The sequence below is a fragment of the Malaclemys terrapin genome, chromosome 3 (assembly GCF_027887155.1).
Source record: "Malaclemys terrapin pileata isolate rMalTer1 chromosome 3, rMalTer1.hap1, whole genome shotgun sequence".
NCBI classification, from domain to species: domain Eukaryota; kingdom Metazoa; phylum Chordata; order Testudines; family Emydidae; genus Malaclemys; species Malaclemys terrapin.
This window is the reverse complement of record NC_071507.1, coordinates 81302255-81321935: the sequence shown is the minus strand read 5'-3', so window position 1 is coordinate 81321935 and position 19681 is coordinate 81302255. Positions and strand designations below refer to the sequence as shown.

Here is a 19681-nt window from a genome sequence, read left to right as displayed (position 1 = left end):
GAATGGTGGTAGAATGTGCATTTGGACGTTTAAAAGCATGCTGGCGCAGCTTACTGACTCACTCAGACCTCAGCGAAAAGAATATCCCCATTGTTATTGCTGCTTGCTGTGCGCTCCACAATATCTGAGAGAGTAAGGGGGAGACATTTATGGCGGGGTGGGAGGTTGAGGCAAATCACCTGGCCGCTGATTACGCGCAGCCAGACACCAGGGCGGTTAGAGGAGCACAGCAGGGCGCGGTGCGCATCAGAGAAGCTTTGAAAACGAGTTTTGTGACTGGTCAGGCTACGGTGTGAAACTTCTGTTTGTTTCTCCTTGATGAACCCTCTGCCCCCCCCCCCCACCCGGTTCACTCTACTTCCCTGTAAACCAACCACCCCACCCTCCCCTCCCCACTTAGAGCACCGCTTGCAGAGGCAATAAAGTCATTGTTACTTCACATTCAGGCATTCTTTATTAATTCACCACACAACTAGGGGGATAATTGCCAAGGTAGCCCAGGATGGGTGGGGGAGGAGGGAAGGAAAAGGACACACTGCAGTTTAAAGCTTTAACTCTTATTGAAGGCCAGCCTTCTGATGCTCGGGCAATCATCTGGGGTGGAGTGACTGGGTGGCCGGAGGCCCCCCCCACCGTGTTCTTGGGCATCTGGGTGAGGAGGCTATGGAACTTGGGGAGGACTGTTGGTTACACAGGGGCTGTAGCGGCAGTCTCGGCTCCTGCTGCCTTTCCTGCAGTTCAACCATACGCTGGAGCATATCAGTTTGATGCTCCAGCAGCCGGAGCATTGACTCTTGCCTTCTGTCTGCAAGCTGACGCCACCTATCATCTTCAGCCCGCAACTTGCTCTGTTCATCCCGCGATTCAGCCTGCCACCTCTCATCTCATTGATATTGTGCTTTTCTGAAGTCTGACATTGACTGCCTCCACGCATTCTGCTGTGCTCTTTCAGTGTGGGAGGACATCTGGAGCTCCGTGAACATATCGTCCCGCGTCCTCCGTTTTCTCTTTCTAATCTTCACTAGCCTCTGTGAAGGAGAAACATTTGCAGCTGGTGGAGGAGAAGGGAGAGGTGGTTAAAAAAAAAAGACATTTTAGAGAACAATGGGTACACTTTTTCACGTTAAATTTTGCTGTTCACATTACACAGCACATGTGCTTTCGTTACAAGGTTGCATTTTTCCTCTTATAGTGAGGGCCTGCCGGTTTCGTGTGAGAGATCACTCACGCAGTGCCAGGCAACAGATTTCGGCTTGCGGGCAGCCATGGTAAGCCACAGTCTTTTGGCTTTTTTAACCTTCTTAACATGTGGGAATGGTTTCAAACAGCAGTGCCCTCATTTCCCATATCAAGCATGAATTGGGTTGGCCATTTAAAATGGGTTTGCAAAGGAAAAGGAGGGGCTGCGGTTTCCGGGTTAACATGCAGCACAAACCCAACTAATCCCTCTCCCCCACCACACCCAATTCTCTGTGTGGATCTCTTCACCCCTCCCCCCACCACATGGCTAACAGCGGGGAACATTTCTGTTCAGCAGAGCAGGAACGGTCACCTCTGAATGTCCCCTTAATAAAATCGCCCCATTTCAACCAGGTGACCGTGAATGATATCACTCTCCTGAGGATAACAAAGAGCGATAAGGAATGGATGTTGTCTGCATGCCAGCAAACACCGGGACCATACTCTACAATGCTTTGTTATGCAATGATTCCAGACTACGTGCTACTGGCCTGGCGTGGTAAAGTGTCCTACCATGGCGGACGGGATAAGGCAGCCCTCCCCAGAAACCTTTTGCAAAGGCTTAGGGAGTACATGAAGGAGAGCTTTCTGGAGATGTCCCTGGAGGATTTCCGCTCCATCCCCATACATGTTAACAGACTTTTCCAGTAGCTGTACTGGCCGCGATTGCCAGGGCAAATTAATCATTAATCATTAAACACGCTTGCTTTTAAACCATGTGTAATATTTACAAAGGTACACTCACCAGAGGTCCCCTGTGTCCCCTCAGGGTCTGGGAGCACGCCTTGGATGAATTTGGGGGTTACTGGTTCCAGATCCAGGGTGATAAACATATCCTGGCTGTTGGAGAAACCGGTTTCTCAGCTCACAGCAGCAAGCAAGCGATCTACATTACCTCCATCCTCATCTTCCTCATACCCCAAACCCTCTTTCCTGTGTGTTTCTCCAGTGAGGGAGTCATAGCACACGGTTGGGGTAGTGGTGGCTGCACCCCCTAGAATGGCATGCAGCTCCGCGTAGAAGCGGCAAGTTTGCGGCTCTGCCCCGGACCTTCCGTTTGCTTCTCTGGCTTTGTAGTAGGCTTGCCGTAGCTCCTTAATTTTCACGCGGCACTGCTGTGCGTCCCTGTTATGGCCTCTGTCCTTCATGGCCTTGGAGACCTTTTCTAATATTTTGCCATTTCGTTTACTGCTTCGGAGTTCAGCTAGCATTGATTCATCTCCCCATATGGCGAGCAGATCCCGTACCTCCCGTTCGGTCCATGCTGGAGCTCTTTTGCGATCCTGGGACTCCATCACGGTTACCTGTGCTGATGAGCTCTGCGTGGTCACCTGTGCTCTCCATGCTGAGCAAACAGGAAATGAAATTCAAACATTTGCGGGCTTTTCCTGTCTACCTGGTCAGTGCATCTGAGTTGAGAGTGGTGTCCAGAGCGGTCACAATGAAGCACTGTGGGATAGCTCCCAGAGGTCAATAACGTCGAATTCCGTCCACACTACCCCAATTCCGACCCGCTAAGGCCGATTTTATCGCTAATCCCCTCGTTGGAGGTGGAGTAAAGAAACAGGTTTAAAGGGCCCTTTAAGTCGAAAGAAAGGGCTTCGTCGTGTGCACGTGTCCAGGCTTAATTCGATTTAGTGCTGCTAAAGTCGACCTAAACTCGTAGTGTAGACCAGGCCTAATACATTCTGGGCCTGATCCAAAGCCCAGTAAAATCAATGAGAGTCTTCCAGTGGGCATGAATCAGATCCTTTGACAACAAAGACATCTTTAAAGTAGTTTTGGTGTCCCATTTCCCCCCCCCCCCCGCCCGCCCCATTCTCCTTCAAACAGACAAGATTAAGTGCAAAGACTAGCATTACTGTAATATTAGATTGAGTGTTTGACTTCTCAAAAAGTCAGGACATTACAAAAGCTAGAGTTGCAATCATAACATCTTGTACATATCACAATATTGATTAAACAAACAGTAATACTGCAGGCTTCCATTTAAAAAGGAGGTGTTTGTATATCTGCAATAGAAACCTTTTTGTTGGTGATAGAGAATGTCATTACAATTTCATTCCAAATACTTTTCTTAAAAAAAGAATTTTTTTTGATGGAAAATAAGTCTCTTGTAAAGGGTATGGAACTGAAATAAGTAACCACCTTCAGATTTAGAAGCCTATAGGGATGTAGTTGATGGTTTCTGGACAGAACCCATACAGCAGAATCACAAATTTAGTGAATGTTAATTAACATTTAGATGATAGTAAATTAGTGTTAATTATTGTCAATGTAAACAGCAATCATACTTCCAAATCTCTTTCTTGTTTGGACCTATTTTCTAGTGTGTGGGTGGTCAGATTAGCCTATAACAACATACAGCCATCTTCATACCAGTACCATGTCTTGTCATTTATAAGGGTGCATTTATTACCTCATCCCAAAGTATTTTCCCCCTAGGCTATTAATTGTAAGATGCTATAGTTACATTTTATGGGTTTTAGTTGTACTAGACATTTATATTCTGTTTGGGAAGCTGAGGCAGAGAGAAAAACCTATAGTGACTAAAAGGGACAGGGGGAAAGATTTCAAACAATCCTGAATGAGAATGTCAAACCAGAATGAGAAAGCAAGTCTCACTGAAACACACAAGCAAAACCATTAGAACAGAAGGCAGGAGGTTGCATTCAATAGTAAGATGGGCGGTGAGGGGGAAGGGGTAGGAAGAGAAGAGGACGACTAATTTCCTGCCTCAAAAAAAAACCCTCTCCACCTTTCCTAGTGGGAAGACCAGATGAAAGAGTTTATAATACACAGCAAAATCCTGCCCGCTCCAGGACAGAGAGCGGCTCCAGCTCCCCACTCTGCTGCACCCGAGGGCTGGCAAACATGACCACGGTGTGTGCAACCACCCTCCACCAGAGGGGAACTGGCCGCGCACTGCGGGCTGGTAGCGGGCACAGCACCGCGGCTGAGCAGCCAAAGGGGAGCGCGGCCATTTGGCTCGGAATCGTTAGGGTTCAGAGTGAACGGTGGCGAAAGAGCCCCCTCGCGTGCGCTCTGCGCGGCGTCTCCGGAGCAGTTCAACTTGCCCCGGAGTCCGCGAACCGAACCGGACCGGGCCAGCACAGCCCCACCGCGCCAGGCGGCTCCGCAGCGCCCCCTTCCGTTCCCCGGGGTAGGAGACCCGATACCCGCCCCCCAAGCGGCTGTCGGCGGCGCCCGGAGCCGGGTCGAGCCCAGAGGCGCGGGGAAGGGGCGGGCAGCCCGCGCCCCCGGCACTTACCGAGTACATGGGGGCCCAGAGCCGGGAGCGCCCCGCCGCCGCCATCCTGCCCGCGCTACTGCCGGGCTGAGCCCGCCCCGCTTTATCGGCCTCCGCCTCCACCTGGAGCGCCCATTCCCCCGCCCGCCTGCCTGCCTCGCTCTGTCTAGCGGGTGGCTCCGAGCGGGGGAGGGGAGAAGCGACCTGTGGGTGCCGCCATGTTGGATACGACGGCGGCCGCATGTGGCCAAAACCGTGCGTGCGTTCGTTCGTTCATTCTTTCGTGCAGCTGCTGGGTCGGGGGAGAACGTGGCCCCGGGGATGAAGCGGAGCCCGGGCGGGTGCGAGCAGGAGGAGGAGGAGGAGGCTGCGCGCTGCTGCCTGCTGGACGCGGTGCTCAGCTCCCTGTATGATCTCGGTGGGTGAGAGGGGGAGCCGCGTGTAGGGCCGGGCGTTACCGTCCCCTAGGCAGGGCTCGGGGCTGCTCGCTCCGGGGCCCCATTGTAGACCCTGTGCCCCTTGTGGGAGGGGGCAGTGCAGCTCCTGCAGTTCTAGTGACCCCAGAAAGTTTGTCCGTAAGTCGTTCATCCCCTTCCCCTAGAGACCCGTAGGCTTCCCCCGAGCCGTGTTTAGGTAGCAGTCGATTCCTCCCCAGATCAGGAGCTCAGTCTCTCCTTTGACTGTAAATTTCATAGGCTCCTCAAAATAGCTGTATTACCTCCTTTCCCAGCCCGGTATCTCTGCTTAGCATTTAGACTTTACTAGGCTAGCAGTCCTTTACTATGTGTCCATCATGTGCCCATCATCACTGTGGTACATAGACACCCTGTGGTCCCTTGTGCAAGTAAACCTGCCTGTTGATTGGGGCTATACCAGTGGCTCTCAACCTTTCCAGACTACCGTATATGCCTTTTGGGGATCTGATTTGTAGTGGGTACCCCAAGTGTCCCCTCACTTAAAAACTACTTGCTTACAAAATCAGACATAAAATACAAAAGGGTCACAGCACAGTATTACTGAAAAAATGCTTATTTTCCCATTTTTACCATATAATTATAAAGTAAATCAACTGGAATGTAAATATTGTACTTACATTTCAGTATAAACAAGTCAATTTTTAGTTTGTACTGACTTCACTACTGCTTTTTATGTAGCCTGTTGTAAAACTAGGCAAATATCTAGATGAATTGATGTAACCCTGGAAGATCTCTGCCTACCCCCAGGGGCATGTATACCCCTGGTTGCGAACCACTGGGCTATACAAAAGAGAGTGAAACATTGTGAGGGGAAAACAAACACTAAATGTCTTAAAGTCTGATTATTGGGTACATGAGAAAAGAAAGCTGAAATGTTTGTTTTGAAGCACAGGAGAAGAGCCGTTAGTTAAAAATGAAAAGAAAAAGATCCAAAAGAAAAATGTGGAGAACAAGATGGGGTCAGAACCGTCCAGAACAGTAATGGAAGATAGAGATGCATGCCCTGATTCAGCAATCTCAGGCAAAAGGAAAAGTGCTTCCAGTTTCTTTGAAAAACTGAAAAATGAGATGCATCATGACTCTGTTGATTCAAAACGAGCCACCCCAGAAACCAGGGCTTCTAATGCTGTGTCACCTGAATCTACGCAACAGGGAAAGACAACAGAGGTGGAAGTTGTGACATTTCGTGGTCGGAATAAAAAGAAGAAACCTAAAATGGAACTCACTCAGGACAGTGTTTCAAAGGTAATGAATGGGTCATTCATTCAGATCAAAGCCAGGGCTCTGAGGTGGTACAAAGTATTCTCTCTTTCATGTACTTGGCTGTCTGGTGTTGTTCACATGCTCAGGGTGGAACTGATTGCCATAGGTAGAGTCAGGAAGGAATTTCCCCCCAGGTCACATTGGCAATGACCTGGGCGGGGAGGGTTTCTCCTTCCTCTGCAGCATGAGGTCTGGGTCACTTGGTTCATCTGGGTACATCTCAGTTAATCAATTTCCTGCCATGTCAGGAGCCTCCTGCAGTGGTGCACCTCATTCGCTCCTACTAGTCTCTGCCTGTCAGATAATAGTTTAGTCTCCTGAGGAGTATAATACCTTTGTCTAATTTCAGTGATTGGGTTTAGTGTGCGGGTGCTGGGTGATGTTGGTGACTATGGTATACAGGAGATCAGAGTAGATGATCTGGTGGTCCCTTCTGGCCTTAAATTGTACGACTTTCTGAAGTCTTGAAACAGCAGAGACTATACTAGGCCAAATCCCTCCCTGGCAAACTCCATTGACATAAAATTAGATGAATTTGATGGTTTTTGACATAAAAAATTGCCAGTATTTTTAGACTATGTTTTGTCCATTATTTATATTATAATAACACAGTAGGCTAGGCTTTTTTCTTGCACATTGCTGACAGTGGCTACTTCTTAACATGCCACAAATTTGGTACTTGTTGCTGTAGTACATTATAAACATATTTCCTTACAAATGTAAGATTTTCGTCCATATTTGCTTTGACATTCAAATTTATAATGTAGTGATTTCAGTTCCTCAGTTAAATCTATTAACTAAGAATTGCTTGAACGGAAGGTGCATTAAGGATGAGATTTGCATAGCCATCTAGAAGACTAAAAGGGCAACAAAAATGATTGAGGAGAGATTAATAAGACTGGCACTTTTCAGCTTGGAAAAGAGACAACTAAGGGGGGATATGATAGAGGTCTATTAAATCATGACTGATGTGGAGAAAGTAAATAAGAAAATGTTATTTATTCCTTCTCATAACACAAGAACTAGGGGTCACCAAATGAAATTAATAAGCAGCAGGTTTAAAACAAACAAAAAGAAGTATTTTTTCACATAACACACAGGAAACCTATGGAACGCCTTGCCTTGCCAGAGGATGTTGTGAAGGCCAAGAATATAACAGAGTTCAAAAAAGAACTAGAGAAGTTCATGGAGGATTGGTCCATCAATGGCTATTAGCTATTGGGCAGGGATGGTGTACCTAGCCTCTTTGCCAGAAGCTGGGAATGGGCAAGAGGGGATGGATCACTTGATGATTACCTGTTCTGTTCATTCTCTCTGAAGCACCTGGCATTGGCCACTGTCAGAAGATAGGATATTGGACTAGATGGACCTCTGGTCTGACCCAGTATGGCTGTTCTTATGTTTTTATGTTCAATGTCTAGTTTTTGTTAAAGTTAAAAGGAACTGGACATCCAAACCCCTTAAATGGCTCTGAAAATACCACCATAGAAGTACAAGGTATTATTATTAATCTGTTGTCTGTCCGGGCAGTGAGCTTATCTTGTAATTTGCCACTGTGAATCATCAGTCAGACACACATCAGACATGCTCTCTATGCCTTCAAGTGTGCTTTTAGTAGGGCTGCCAATTAATCGGAGTTAACTCACGCGATTAACTCAAAAAATTAATCGTGATTAATTGCCGTTTTAATCACAGTGTTAAACAATAGAATAAAGAATACCAATTGAAATTTATTAAATATTTTGGATGTTTTTCTACATTTTCATATATATTGTATTCTGTATTATAATTGAAATCAAAGTGTATATTATTTTTGATTATAAACATTTGCACTGTAAAAATGATAAACAAAAGAAAGTACTTTTCAGTTCACCACATACAAGTACTGTAGTGCAATCTCTTTATCATGAAAGTGCAACTTACAAATGTAGATTTTTGTTGTTGCATAACTGCACTCAGAAACAAAACAATGTAAAACTTTAGAACCTAGGTGTCCATTCAGTCTACTTCTTGTTCAGCCAATCACTGAGACAAACAAGTTTGTTTACATTTGCAGGAGATAATGCTGCCCACTTCTAGTTTACAATATCACCAGAGAGTGAGAACGGGCATTTGCATGGCACTTTTGTAACTGGCATTGTAAGGTATTTACATGCCAGATATGCTAAACATTCATATGCCCCTTTATGCTTTGGCCACCATTCCAGAAGACATGCTTCCATGCTGATGATGATTGTTAACAAAATAATGTGTTAATTAAATTTGTGACTGAACTCCTTGGGGGAGAATTGTATGTCCCCTGCTCTATTTTACCCACATTCTGCGATATATTTCATGTTATAGCAGTCTCGGAAGATGACCCAGCACATGTTCGTTTTAAGAACACTTTCACTTCAGATTTGACAGAACACAAAGAAGGTACCAATTTGAGATTTCTAAAGATAGCTCAGCACTCGACCCAAGGTTTAAGAATCCAAAGTGCCTTCCAAAATCTGAGAGGGACGAAGTGTGGAGCATGTTTTCAGAAGTCTTAAAAGAGCAACACTCCGATGCGGAAACTACTGAACCCGAACCACCAAAAAAGAAAATCAACCATCTGCTGGTGGCATCTGACTCAGATGATGAAAATGAACATGCGTCGATCCGCACTGCTTTGGATTATTATTGAGCAGAACTTGTCATCAGCACGGACGCACGTATTCTTGAATGGTGGTTGAAGCGTTAAGGGACATGTGAATCTTTAGCGTATCTGGCATATAAATATCTTACAACGCCGGCTACAACAGTGCCATGTGAACACCCTTTCTCACTTTCAGGTGACATTGTAAACAAGAAGCAGGCAGTATTATCTCCTGCAAATGTAAACAAACTTGTTCGTCTGAGCGATTGGCTGAACAAGAAGTAGGACTGAGTGGATTTGCAAGCTCTAAAATTTTACATTGTTTTATTTTTGAATTTTTTTTTTGTACATAATTCTACATTTGTAAGTTCAACTTTCATGATAAAGAGATTGAACTACAGTACTTGTATTAGGTGAATTGAAAAATACTATTTCTTTTTTTATAGAGCAAATACTTGCAATCAAAAATAAATAGGCAGTGAGCACTGTACACTGTGTTCTGTATTGTAATTGAAATCAATATATTGATTGAAAATGCAGAAAACATCCAAAAATATTTAAATAAATGGTATTCTATTATTAAACAGTGCGATTAATCACAATTAATTTTTTTAATCACTTGACAACCCCAGTTTTTAGTTTTGTGTGAAAAAATATGGTTACTTCTAAGACCCCAGTTCTGCAAAGATTTATGCATGTGCTTAACTTTATGAATAGTTCCATTGTTTTCAATGGGACAACTCATAATAGTAAAGTTAAGCACATGTGTGTCTGTAGGATTGAGGTTCATTTTCCCAGTTTAAGGGAGATGTTTAAACAGATTTATTCAAATTTATAATGCTGGTGGAATACTTCAGGCACTTGCACAGACTAACAATATTTACAACAAAATTTAAATAATAATCAATGTATAGAACTTACAATGCTACAGTAAAAACAAGCCTGCCAAGTGATAGATAAAACAGTGAGTCATACCCCTTGTATTCCCAGCCCTCTTATACAAATAGTATGAGTTAAGCTTTTATAAGCGCCTTGTTCAGTAGAAATGTTTGTTGCTTCAGTTATAGTCTTCAACAAGCAACGGCAAAGATGGGTCTAGTGTCCTAAAGACAAAAGTCTGTCTCTCAGACTCTATGTACATGTTTTGTGTTGTCACTGAGCCACCAGCTGGCTCTGCTCTGATCTTGTGAGGTGGGATAGAAATGACATCCATAAGGATTCTTCCTCTTCTCTGGAATCACAATCTTCTACAGTCAGTGCTGTGTTTGCTCATATACAAGTTTGGAGAATCAGATAGCTCAGGGAATTGAGGATGAGAAAATGGAGTCTTTTAGGTTGTTGGCTTAAATCCAGACCTGGTCTGCAGTTGTCTGGTGGTCTCAGTCCATTTCTTAATGGTATTCAGATCCCAAAAGTCACCATCCTAACTGGCCCACTTGTTGACAGAGTGAGCAGAGACAAGGATTGACAGAGCCTGGCAACTGAACTACCTCCTATGCCTAGAAGAGGTTCCCTTCAGTTATTAATTAGTTACAGAGTTTTGGGGTAGCTTATGTGTGTATTTCAAAAATAGTGTTTATTGCCATAATCTTTAAGGTCCTGATGCTAAATTGAGCTTTGCCTGGGTGGACCCCTGTGCCCGCATGGAGTTCCACTGCCTGAAGCAGGGCTCTGCGCAGGTCCAGGGTTCTGCTGAGGTGGAGCTCGTTGTTGGACTTGGACCAAAGTCATGAACAGCTCGTGAGAGCTGCAAACCACTGTCCATTTTACAATGGGTTCTGCTGTTCATCCCTCTGTTTCTAGGAATCTCTTTACATTGTTTTTCCCCCTCCCCAACACACTCTTCTCCCTCTTCTTCGTGTTTATGGTTTTTCGCTTATGGAAGGTTTTCGCAAATAGCATGTTACAGAGTGCTTGTCATTTCCAGAACAATCAGATGGTTGAGTTGTGACGTTTCATATCTGAATTTTGCCAAAGTTTAGGGGTATTTGGGTTTGATGTGTTGAGTTAACTTGATACAGAGAGGAGCTGTGGCATGAAATTCAGGTTTGAGACGAAAGGGGGTTAAAACTCTGGGCAGAAGGTGGGCAGGAGAAGAATCCTTTTGCATTTAGACGGTAAAAGTTGAGTGGACGCAACAGTGAACTGGTCTGAATTTTCCAATCCAGAGTGCCGCCACGCTGCATCAGCCTGCTTAGGAGCTGGCTGAGTATTGGCCTAGAGAGGTTCTGCAGTTTGATGTGACTGCTCCCTGATTGCCAAACTCAAGAATTAAAAGGAGAAAAAAAAAGAAAAGAAAAAGAAAAAAAGACAAACTGAAATAACTGCATGAGATTTATTACCAGTCTGAAGTGCACAGAGAAACTTTCAGGGTCCAACATGAATGCATTACACACCTTTGCAAGTAGCACTGTATCCTGAAAAGAGCAGAAATCTTACATGAAAATAGCCTGTGTAGAGACAGTTGATGCTGTTCTCAATTTGTCAATTCGTGCTGCTTCGTACCCTGCCATGACATCTCCTTCCTCCAGCAACTGAACCATCTCAGAGTTGTGGGATTTTTGGTTAAGTCTGCAACTGTAGAACCTCAGGCAACACAGCCTTCCAGTCACAGCTGAGGCATGTTGGCAGGGTAATGTGAAGAAGCATTCATTGCTGCTGCCTCTGCTGTGCCAGTTCTTTGGTTAAACCAAGTTATTCACTTTCCGGGACTGTCCACCCAAACTCCTTTCACGAGCATGAACTTTATCTTTTGAGGAAAAAAAAAAATCACACAAAGCCGAGCAGATACAGGGCTCTGAAATGATCTAAGCTTTGGGTGCATGAGTTGCTTAGCAGAAAAGATGTAGTTTGTATTGTTCTCATTGTGGGCAACTAAGAGTAGATTTCTTTATTTTATTTTTTTTAAATAGTGCTTTTATTGGCCTGCCATTGTTGACGGTGCTCCTGCATAAGATTTTTCTCTTGTATCCATCATTTAAGATGGCTATATACATTAATATATTTGTTTGTGCAAACAACTATAAATTGAGCATTGTCCTGCATATTACCACAAGTTGTCAGGCAGATACTGGTACCACTGTTCCCTCGAGGGATACACAGTTTTTCCATGGCTGATGTACAGTTTGTTTTGACCATTCTGTGTGTCCCATATTTAATGTGTGAAATAAGTGATTTCAAGCTTGTATCCTCTTCTTATTCTTTCTTTGTAATCTTATTACAAATTAGTAATAGAAGTATGTAAGGTAAAGATGTATTTTGCCGGCAGTATTTTTTTTTCTTTCTGACAAACTGCAAATTAAATTTGAACTTTTAAAGCAAGTCTGCATTGCAATTGTTATGCAGAATGTGGCCAGCATATTTTTAAACGGTGAGTAATTGTGGAATACCAGTGTCCACACAAGATGAATAGAGTCTGCTTTTACATTATTTTTCTTGTGTGACATTCACAGTGGTAAAAGACTATCAAACAGGAACGCACACACAGGATAAAGACATATGCATTTTTAGATTTCATACTCTGGACACTACACAAATTCCATATAAAAGTCTAAAATGTCTACGTATTGTAACAGACACACAAGAGGTTCCTACTGAAAGGCTCTATACTCTTTCTAGCATTTTATTGCCATTCAAATACCTCTCGCCATTGGCACACATTTTACATCGCTGCTAGTTGTCAGATTTAAATGGAAACATTTTCTTTTCTTTATAGACAAAGATGGCTATTCCAGAGAAAAATGTGGATGGACAAGAATTTAATTTAGAAAAAGTAAGTTACTCTGGCTTATCTAATCATACATACAATATGATGGGAGCTAATTTAGCTACAACAAGTCAGGAAAAAGATCTTGGAGTCATCGTGGATAGTTCTCTGAAGATGTCCGCACAGTGTGCAGAGGTGGTCAAAAAAGCAAAAAGGATGTTAGGAATCATTAAAAAGGGGACAGAGAATAAACTGAGAATATATTATTGCCCTTATATAAATCGATGGTACGCCCTCATCTCGAATACTGCGTAAAGATGTGGTCTCCTCATCTAAAAAAAGATATACTGGCACTAGAAAAGGTTCAGAAAAGGGCAACTAAAATGATTAGGGGTTTGGAACGGGTCCCATATGAGGAGAGATTAAAGAGGCTAGGACTCTTCAGCTTGGAAAAGAGGAGACTAAAGGGGGATAAGATAGAGGTATATAAAATCATGAGTGATGTGGAGAAAGTGGATAAGGAAAAGTTATTTACTTATTCCCATAATACAAGAACTAGGGGTCACTAAATGAAATTAATAGGCAGCAGGTTTAAAACAAATACAAGGAAGTTCTTCTTCATGCAGCGCACAGTCAACTTGTGGAACTCCTTACCTGAGGAGGTTGTGAAGGCTAGGACTATAACAGCGTTTAAAAGAGAACTGGATAAATTCATGGTGGTTAAGTCCATTAATGGCTATTAGCCAGGATGGGTAAGGAATGGTGTCCCTAGCCTCTGTTTGTCAGAGGATGGACATGGATGGCAGGAGAGAGATCACTTGATCATTGCCTGTTGGTACACTCCCTCTGGGGCACCTGGCATTGGCCACTGTCGGTAGACAGGATACTGGGCTAGATGGACCTTTGGTCTGACCCGGTACGGCCGTTCTTATGTTCTGTTAATGAATGCTTTGTGTGTGTGTGTTTGATTGGGAAAGTTAAAGTCGAGACCAATTTGGAATGTTCTTAGATAAGTTTATCTTTTGCAAACAGAGCATTCCAGAATATATTGTTTGGTGCAGGCGTGTCAGAGGACTGCTAGAGCTGTTGTGTAGGGCAACCTTTGAAGATAAATGTATCACTGTTGTTCCATGTCCTCTTCTTTCTAATGTATTGGTAGCCAATAACGAATGGTCACTGGCTCACTCTGTGTGAGCTTCTTATAGCTCCTCTCCCTCTATTTGTTCTTTAGTTATATTATTAAACTAAAATAAAAAATGTGTATTTATTAATTTCTCCTCTGCATGTGTACCCAGAGACTGGGTGGAAAAAAATAAACAGGTAATGATAGGTGTTCCACAGTAGTACCACATTTGATTAGTCTTATTTTATAACATGTTGATTTGCCAAACATTTGTTAAGCATTCTCTGGAATAGATTTCTTTTGTGGCGTGCCAACCATTGTTTTGTGATAGCTCATACCTTCTCTGAAATGGTTTCAAATTTCTGTAACGTTTTAGGCTCGTCTGGAAGTACACAGGTTTGGAATCACTGGATATGAAAAGAAAGAACAGCGGATATTGGAACAAGAACGTGCCATCATGCTGGGAGCCAAGGTATATAAAGATGGCACAAAATGTTGGTTTTTGTCACTTTCTAAAACACTTTTTTTTTAATCACACCCCTGCTTTTGTATACGTTTGGACAGTCTCTGGATGATGGGAAGAATTAGTAGGTGTATGACATCAGAAATGCCCAGAAAGTGAAAATATGATTCAGAGGGAAAGTGATTTCTATTGAGGCCATTTGAAATTTAGTTTGTGAATTTTGTGGTTTTTTTTAACCCTTACTTAACTTGTTTTTCTCCCAGTGTTTCAGTTAAGGCCTTAGGGAGCTTTCCATCTACATTTCCGAGTGGTCCAAGAAACCACCACCAAAAAAGGAAAGAAAATAACAGGCAGAAATTCTTTTTCTTTTAGGGTTTGTTTGATTTTGGGAGTTCTTTTATTGGGGAGGAGTGTGTGGAAACCTTTTAGACTTTCTTAATAAGCCCCCCGTGTCCACTCCCCAAAAAGGACACAAACCTATTTATTCTGTTTCCCTTTGTAGGCCCTCATGGAAGCTGATGCTGTGTAGAAGCATGTAGATTTTTAGAATATGTTTGAATCTTTCTTGTAATGATAGCTTTACTCATCTGTTTCACTGCAGCCTCCCAAAAAGGAATATTTGAACTACAAGATTTATCAACAGAAAATTAAAGAGAAGAAAACAGTGAAGAAAGAAGATCGTAGTATGGTTTGTATGCGATGTTTCCTATAAAATAACAAGGGGCAGGTCGCAACTAGCCCAGTAGCTTAATGGGATAATGACCCAGGTTTCATTACCAGTTCCAGCCTCTTATTACTTGGGCTGGCACTCTGCCTTGAAGATGGAAGGATATTGTTCCAGTCAGCTGCAACTCGTTAGATTGTATTGTGGTATTGATCTTCTACAGAGTGTCCCATCCTATCAGAAGGACAGCAGCCGTTATATCTAGCCTCAAGAGTGGGGGTTGTAGAGGATTCTAACAGAAATAGAGAGGCTGTCACATGCTCCCTGTCCCATAGATCTCACCTCTCTCCCCCTATTCCCCCTAAGGTTTTGTGGCAGGACTGGGAGATCCACTGAGGTTTGTAGTAAGCTTTACAGAGATTATACAGTAACTCCTCACTTAAAGTCGTCCCAGTTAACGTTGTTTCGTTGTTATGTTGCTGATCAATTAGAGAACATGCTTGTTTAAAGTTGTGCAATGCTCCCTTATGTTTGGCAGCTGCCTGCTTTGTCCACGGCTTGCAGAAAGAGCAGCCCATTGGAGCTAGCTGGTGGGTGATTGGAACCAGGGTGGACCAGCAGCCCCCCTATCAGCTCCCCTAAGTTCCCTGTGCGGCAGCCGACCAGCAGGCTATCAATTGCTGGGCAGTTCAGCTGTCCCTCCCCCCACTGCCATGTGCTGCTCCTGCCCTCTGCCTTGGAGCTGCTCCCGGGAGCCTCCCGCTTGCAGTGCGAGGGGGGCGGGGGGTGCTAATGTCAGGGTGTCCCTCTCTTCCCCCACTCCTTTACCCCATCAGGCCATTTCCATAGAGTGGGGTGGGGGGGACAAGACAGGGCTCAGGACAGAGGGAGCTTGCTGGCAGCAGCTGCTGTCTCAACTTGCTGATCTACTTAAAAAGGCAATGTACTTAAAGTGGGGTCAGCGTACTTAAAGGGGCAATGCGCATCTCTCTCTCTCTCACACAGGGTGTGTGTCTCTGTCTGCCATGCTGTCTCCCCTCCCTCCATTTGTGCTGCCTTGTAAAGTGTGAGGCTACATTAACAACAATGGGTTAAGCTTTGAGGGCTCAGCCGAGTACTAGTTCATCATTTAGCAGTAAGGCATTCCCTGGGAAATATCCCACCCTCTGACTTTACCACCTCAACCAAGCTTCACAATCATCATTGCTGTGTACAGTATTAAATTGTTTATTTAAAACTAATTTCCCTGGAACCTAACCCCCCCATTTGCATTAATTCTTATTTGGGAAATTGGAGTCGCTTAACATTGTTTCACTTAAAGTCGCATTTTTCAGGAAGATAACTACAGCATTAAGCAGGAGTTACTGTATTTGTAAATTCCAAAAGGTGTGGGAGGACTTCTTGGTAACTCAGTGGAGCTGCCGTTGATGCCGATCAAATCTTTTTCCTTGGTCTTTCCAAGGTCTTTCCAAAACTGCCTTGTCCATCTGTGGAATTGTGAAACAGATCGCCATATTAGGAGGGGAGCCTAGAGTTTATTACTCCACTTACTCCCATGAGTTATTTGTCCTGATTCTAGCAGGGCTGTTCCCATCAGTGAGGATTGTTCACATGGTTATGGAGGATGCAGATTTAGGATAATATATTTGGTTTAATTTCCCACCCGCCAGCCCCACTCTTAAAGTTGACAAACTGTTTAAATCAAACTAGCAGTATCGCTTTCACCTTTCAAAAGAAACAGAATTAACTTTAGTGGATTTTTACTGCACGTTGCCTAATTACATTTGGCCAGATCCTCAGCAGATGCAAATCTGCATAGCACCATCAAGGATCCAGCCCATTATTTAAGCCACCATGAAACAGTCCGCTCCCTAGACACACAATATGCAGGAGCCTTTATGTTGTGGACTGCTGTTTAGCCAGGAGTGTCTGTTCGTTTTCCACTGAAATATTTATCTTTAAATCTGATATCAGGAATATAAATCTGATTCTATCAAGAAAAAGAAGAAAAAGGGTCAGGAGCAGAGGTGAGATATTTTAACTAAGTATTGATAACAAACTTGCTTTTGCTTAAGCTTTCCTGGTGAATTGCCTGTAATTAAAAATGCAGTCTTATGGAAAAGCTGTGCATATCAAAATGGAGTGTATTTTTCATATACATTGTAGAAACTCCTCACTGCAACTTTGTGATCTTGTTTTGTCTAACCTTTTAAACTTGTTAATTTAAGCATTCTCAATTAAACTGCCTTAGTTCTGCCCTGACTTGTCAAAAGGTTTTGAAATAATGGTCTGAGAATAAGGTGAGGCACTTGATGTGAAATCTAGTGCCTTCCCCCCCCATCTTACAAAACAGGGCATTGTTTTTGTCCCTGAGGAAATGTTTTGCAGGATAAATTTTAAAAACCACATGACATGCTCAGAAGGTGTAATTGCATTTTTAATTGCAGTGTAGTTGGTTCACTGGAACTATTTCTGTATTTCTCTAAGAGCCTTTATGCTTTCTGATTTTATTTATACAAATATCTGTGTGTGGTTAGTTGTTAAGACAAAATTTAATCAAATGCATAAGTGTTTGCAGGATTGGGCTATATATTTGTAAAACTTTTCAAAAAATATTCATGGCATAACTAGGACCATAAAATAAGGAAAAAGTACATGGAAAAAGGCTACCTTTGACCTAAATGAAATAATGTACTCCTAATATTTTTCTTATTTTTGTATATATTCTTCTAGGGGTGGTTGATTTTAAAATTATAACTGACTTTAGGGAAGGGCTAACCTTCTAATTTTAATTTTATTTTTAAAATTTGTATCATATTTTTGGAGTTTGTGTCAATTTAAAATTTGTGTTTATTTAATGTATTAGATGCAATGGCCTGTAGCTAAGACTCTATATTAATAAACTTCAAACTACTACTATTGCATAATTATAGGTTATGAAACAGGTGTATTTTCACCTTAAATGTAGCATTTTTTGCAGATATTTTGGGTGCTTTGGTTGCAGGGCCGGCTCCAGGCACCAGCCCAGCAAGCAGGTGCTTGGGGCGGCCCCTGGAAGTGGGCGGCACATCCGGCTCTTCAGCGGCGGGTCCCTCAGTCTGTGTCAGAGGGACCAGCCACTGAAGAATGAAGCGGCGGCGTTAGAGTTCCCAATTGCGATCGCGGCTTTTTTTTTTTTTTACTTGAGGCGACAAAAACTATGGAGCCAGCCCTGTTTAGATGATGACTTTTCTTTATCCTAATTTTATTTTATTTTTTTAAACCTAGGAAATCCAAAAAGAAAAAATCAGCAGTCAGTGTTTTGCCAACAGGACAGGTTGGAAAATTTACAAATGGGACATTGATTCTTAGAGGTAGTGACCTAAAGAAAATTAAATCATCAAAAGCAGTTAAATGAAGTTGTTACACCACATCAAAACAGAAAGTGAAAAATGAGCTAGAATTAATTTCCTAACTGAAAAATGTCTACATAGCCAATGTTTCTTTGCTGTATTTTAATACCTGTCGCAATACCTTGAGGGTTTTTTTAACCTCAACATCACCGAGTTTCCACTCTGGGGAGAACATAAAATACATTGTTACATCATAAAAATTCTGAGTAAGAAAAAATAAGTTATTTTTTCCTAATGACAAGTAACCTAAATAAACTATTACTTTCATTGGCTAACAAAGGTATTGTACTTTATTCGTCTGAGAACTGTTCACTTTGTGAGCTGAAAATTACTTAGGTGTTGTCTCAATGCAAAATGTTTGTTTGGGTTTTTTTTAACTGAAGCAAAAAGGTTTAGCTGTTTATGAGTATGAGGACAGTGAGGAAATAGCCCAAGCTTTCCTATTTAAAAATAACATTCTTTGGATGTTTGCACTTTTTTTTTTAAAACCGCTCTTGCACTGAAATACAACCATAGATGGGCAACTCAAGTTTAGCAGGGAGAATAACCCTCACTGTGGAGTCCATGCTTCTGAATGTCCTGGTGACAATTGGCAGGCAGTTGGTCCAGTAATGAGAGTTCAGAAAGCACACTTCATACATGCACAGCACCAGGGATGGATTAAGGCAATTTCGGGCCATGTGGAAGGCATGACAGAGCCCTCCAGCTTGGCTCTTCTCTCCTCACAGAGAAGCAGGGGCATCAGCATGGGATTCCCTTCTCCCCAGGAGTGGCGTTGTATGTTGTCCTCTCTTCAGCAGAGGCAGCAAGGGTTCACCCACTTCTACCTCCCCAGCGAAAGGACAGCAGCCGGGGCTCTCCAGTACTTCATCCCAACAGCCCGGGCATATTTATTAAGGGGTTGTCCTCTGTGGGGGTGGTGTTGGGACAGTCCCCCACAGTAGGGTCTTGGCATTAATGCCCCATTGAAATGCAAGGGGCAGTTCATACCTCTTGTAGCTACTGCTTAGGGTTCTCAACTAACTCAGGCAAACATAAGAATGGCCATACTGGGTCAGACCAAAGGTCCATCTGGCCTAGTATCCTGTCTTCCAAAGTGGCCAATGCCCCTGTGCTTCAGAGGGAATGAACAGAACAGGTAATCAAGTGATCCATCCCCTGTCGCCCATTCCCAGCTTCTGGCAAACAGAGGCTAGAGACACCATCCCTGCCCATCCTGGCTAATAGCCACTGATGGACCCATCCTCCATGAATTTATCTAGTTCTTTTTTGAAACCCTGTTCTAGTCTTGGTCTTCACAACATCCTCTGGCAAAGAGTTCCACAGATTGACTGTGCGTTGTGTGAAAAGCATCACTGCATTAATTACTCTGTTCATGTTTTCAGGGGCTATTTTGCAACCCTAAAAACTTTTTATTTTATTTTAAAATGAGAGTTCCGATCCTAACAATCGCCTGACTCCTGAGGTGGGGGTCACAGGCACATG

At 43.1% G+C, this 19681-nt stretch overlaps 2 protein-coding genes across 4 annotated transcripts in view; one reads left to right on the top strand and one right to left on the bottom strand.

Moving 5' to 3' along the window:
• GNPAT (glyceronephosphate O-acyltransferase) overlaps nt 1-4809 on the bottom strand; it is a 52649-nt gene extending 47840 nt beyond the window's left edge. For both annotated transcript variants that reach the window (XM_054022932.1, XM_054022933.1), the window contains exon 1: nt 4511-4809. In XM_054022932.1, coding sequence (XP_053878907.1) covers nt 4511-4732 — 222 coding nt within the window. In that variant the 5' untranslated portion in view covers nt 4733-4809. The remainder of the gene's footprint in view (nt 1-4510) is intronic.
• Nucleotides 4729-18565, top strand: C3H1orf131 (chromosome 3 C1orf131 homolog). Of its 2 annotated transcripts, none has more exons than XM_054022935.1 (7): nt 4729-4907; nt 5858-6210; nt 12564-12620; nt 14054-14149; nt 14742-14828; nt 16779-16831; nt 18072-18565. In XM_054022935.1, exons 1-7 carry the CDS (start codon nt 4811-4813, stop codon nt 18199-18201), a joined length of 873 nt encoding a protein of 290 aa, XP_053878910.1. In that variant the 5' UTR covers nt 4729-4810; the 3' UTR covers nt 18202-18565. The 2 variants fall into 2 exon arrangements, with proteins under 2 accessions (XP_053878910.1, XP_053878911.1); XM_054022936.1 differs by having other exon boundaries at nt 4823-4907; nt 5853-6210.
• Nucleotides 18566-19681: the final 1116 nt, after the last annotated feature.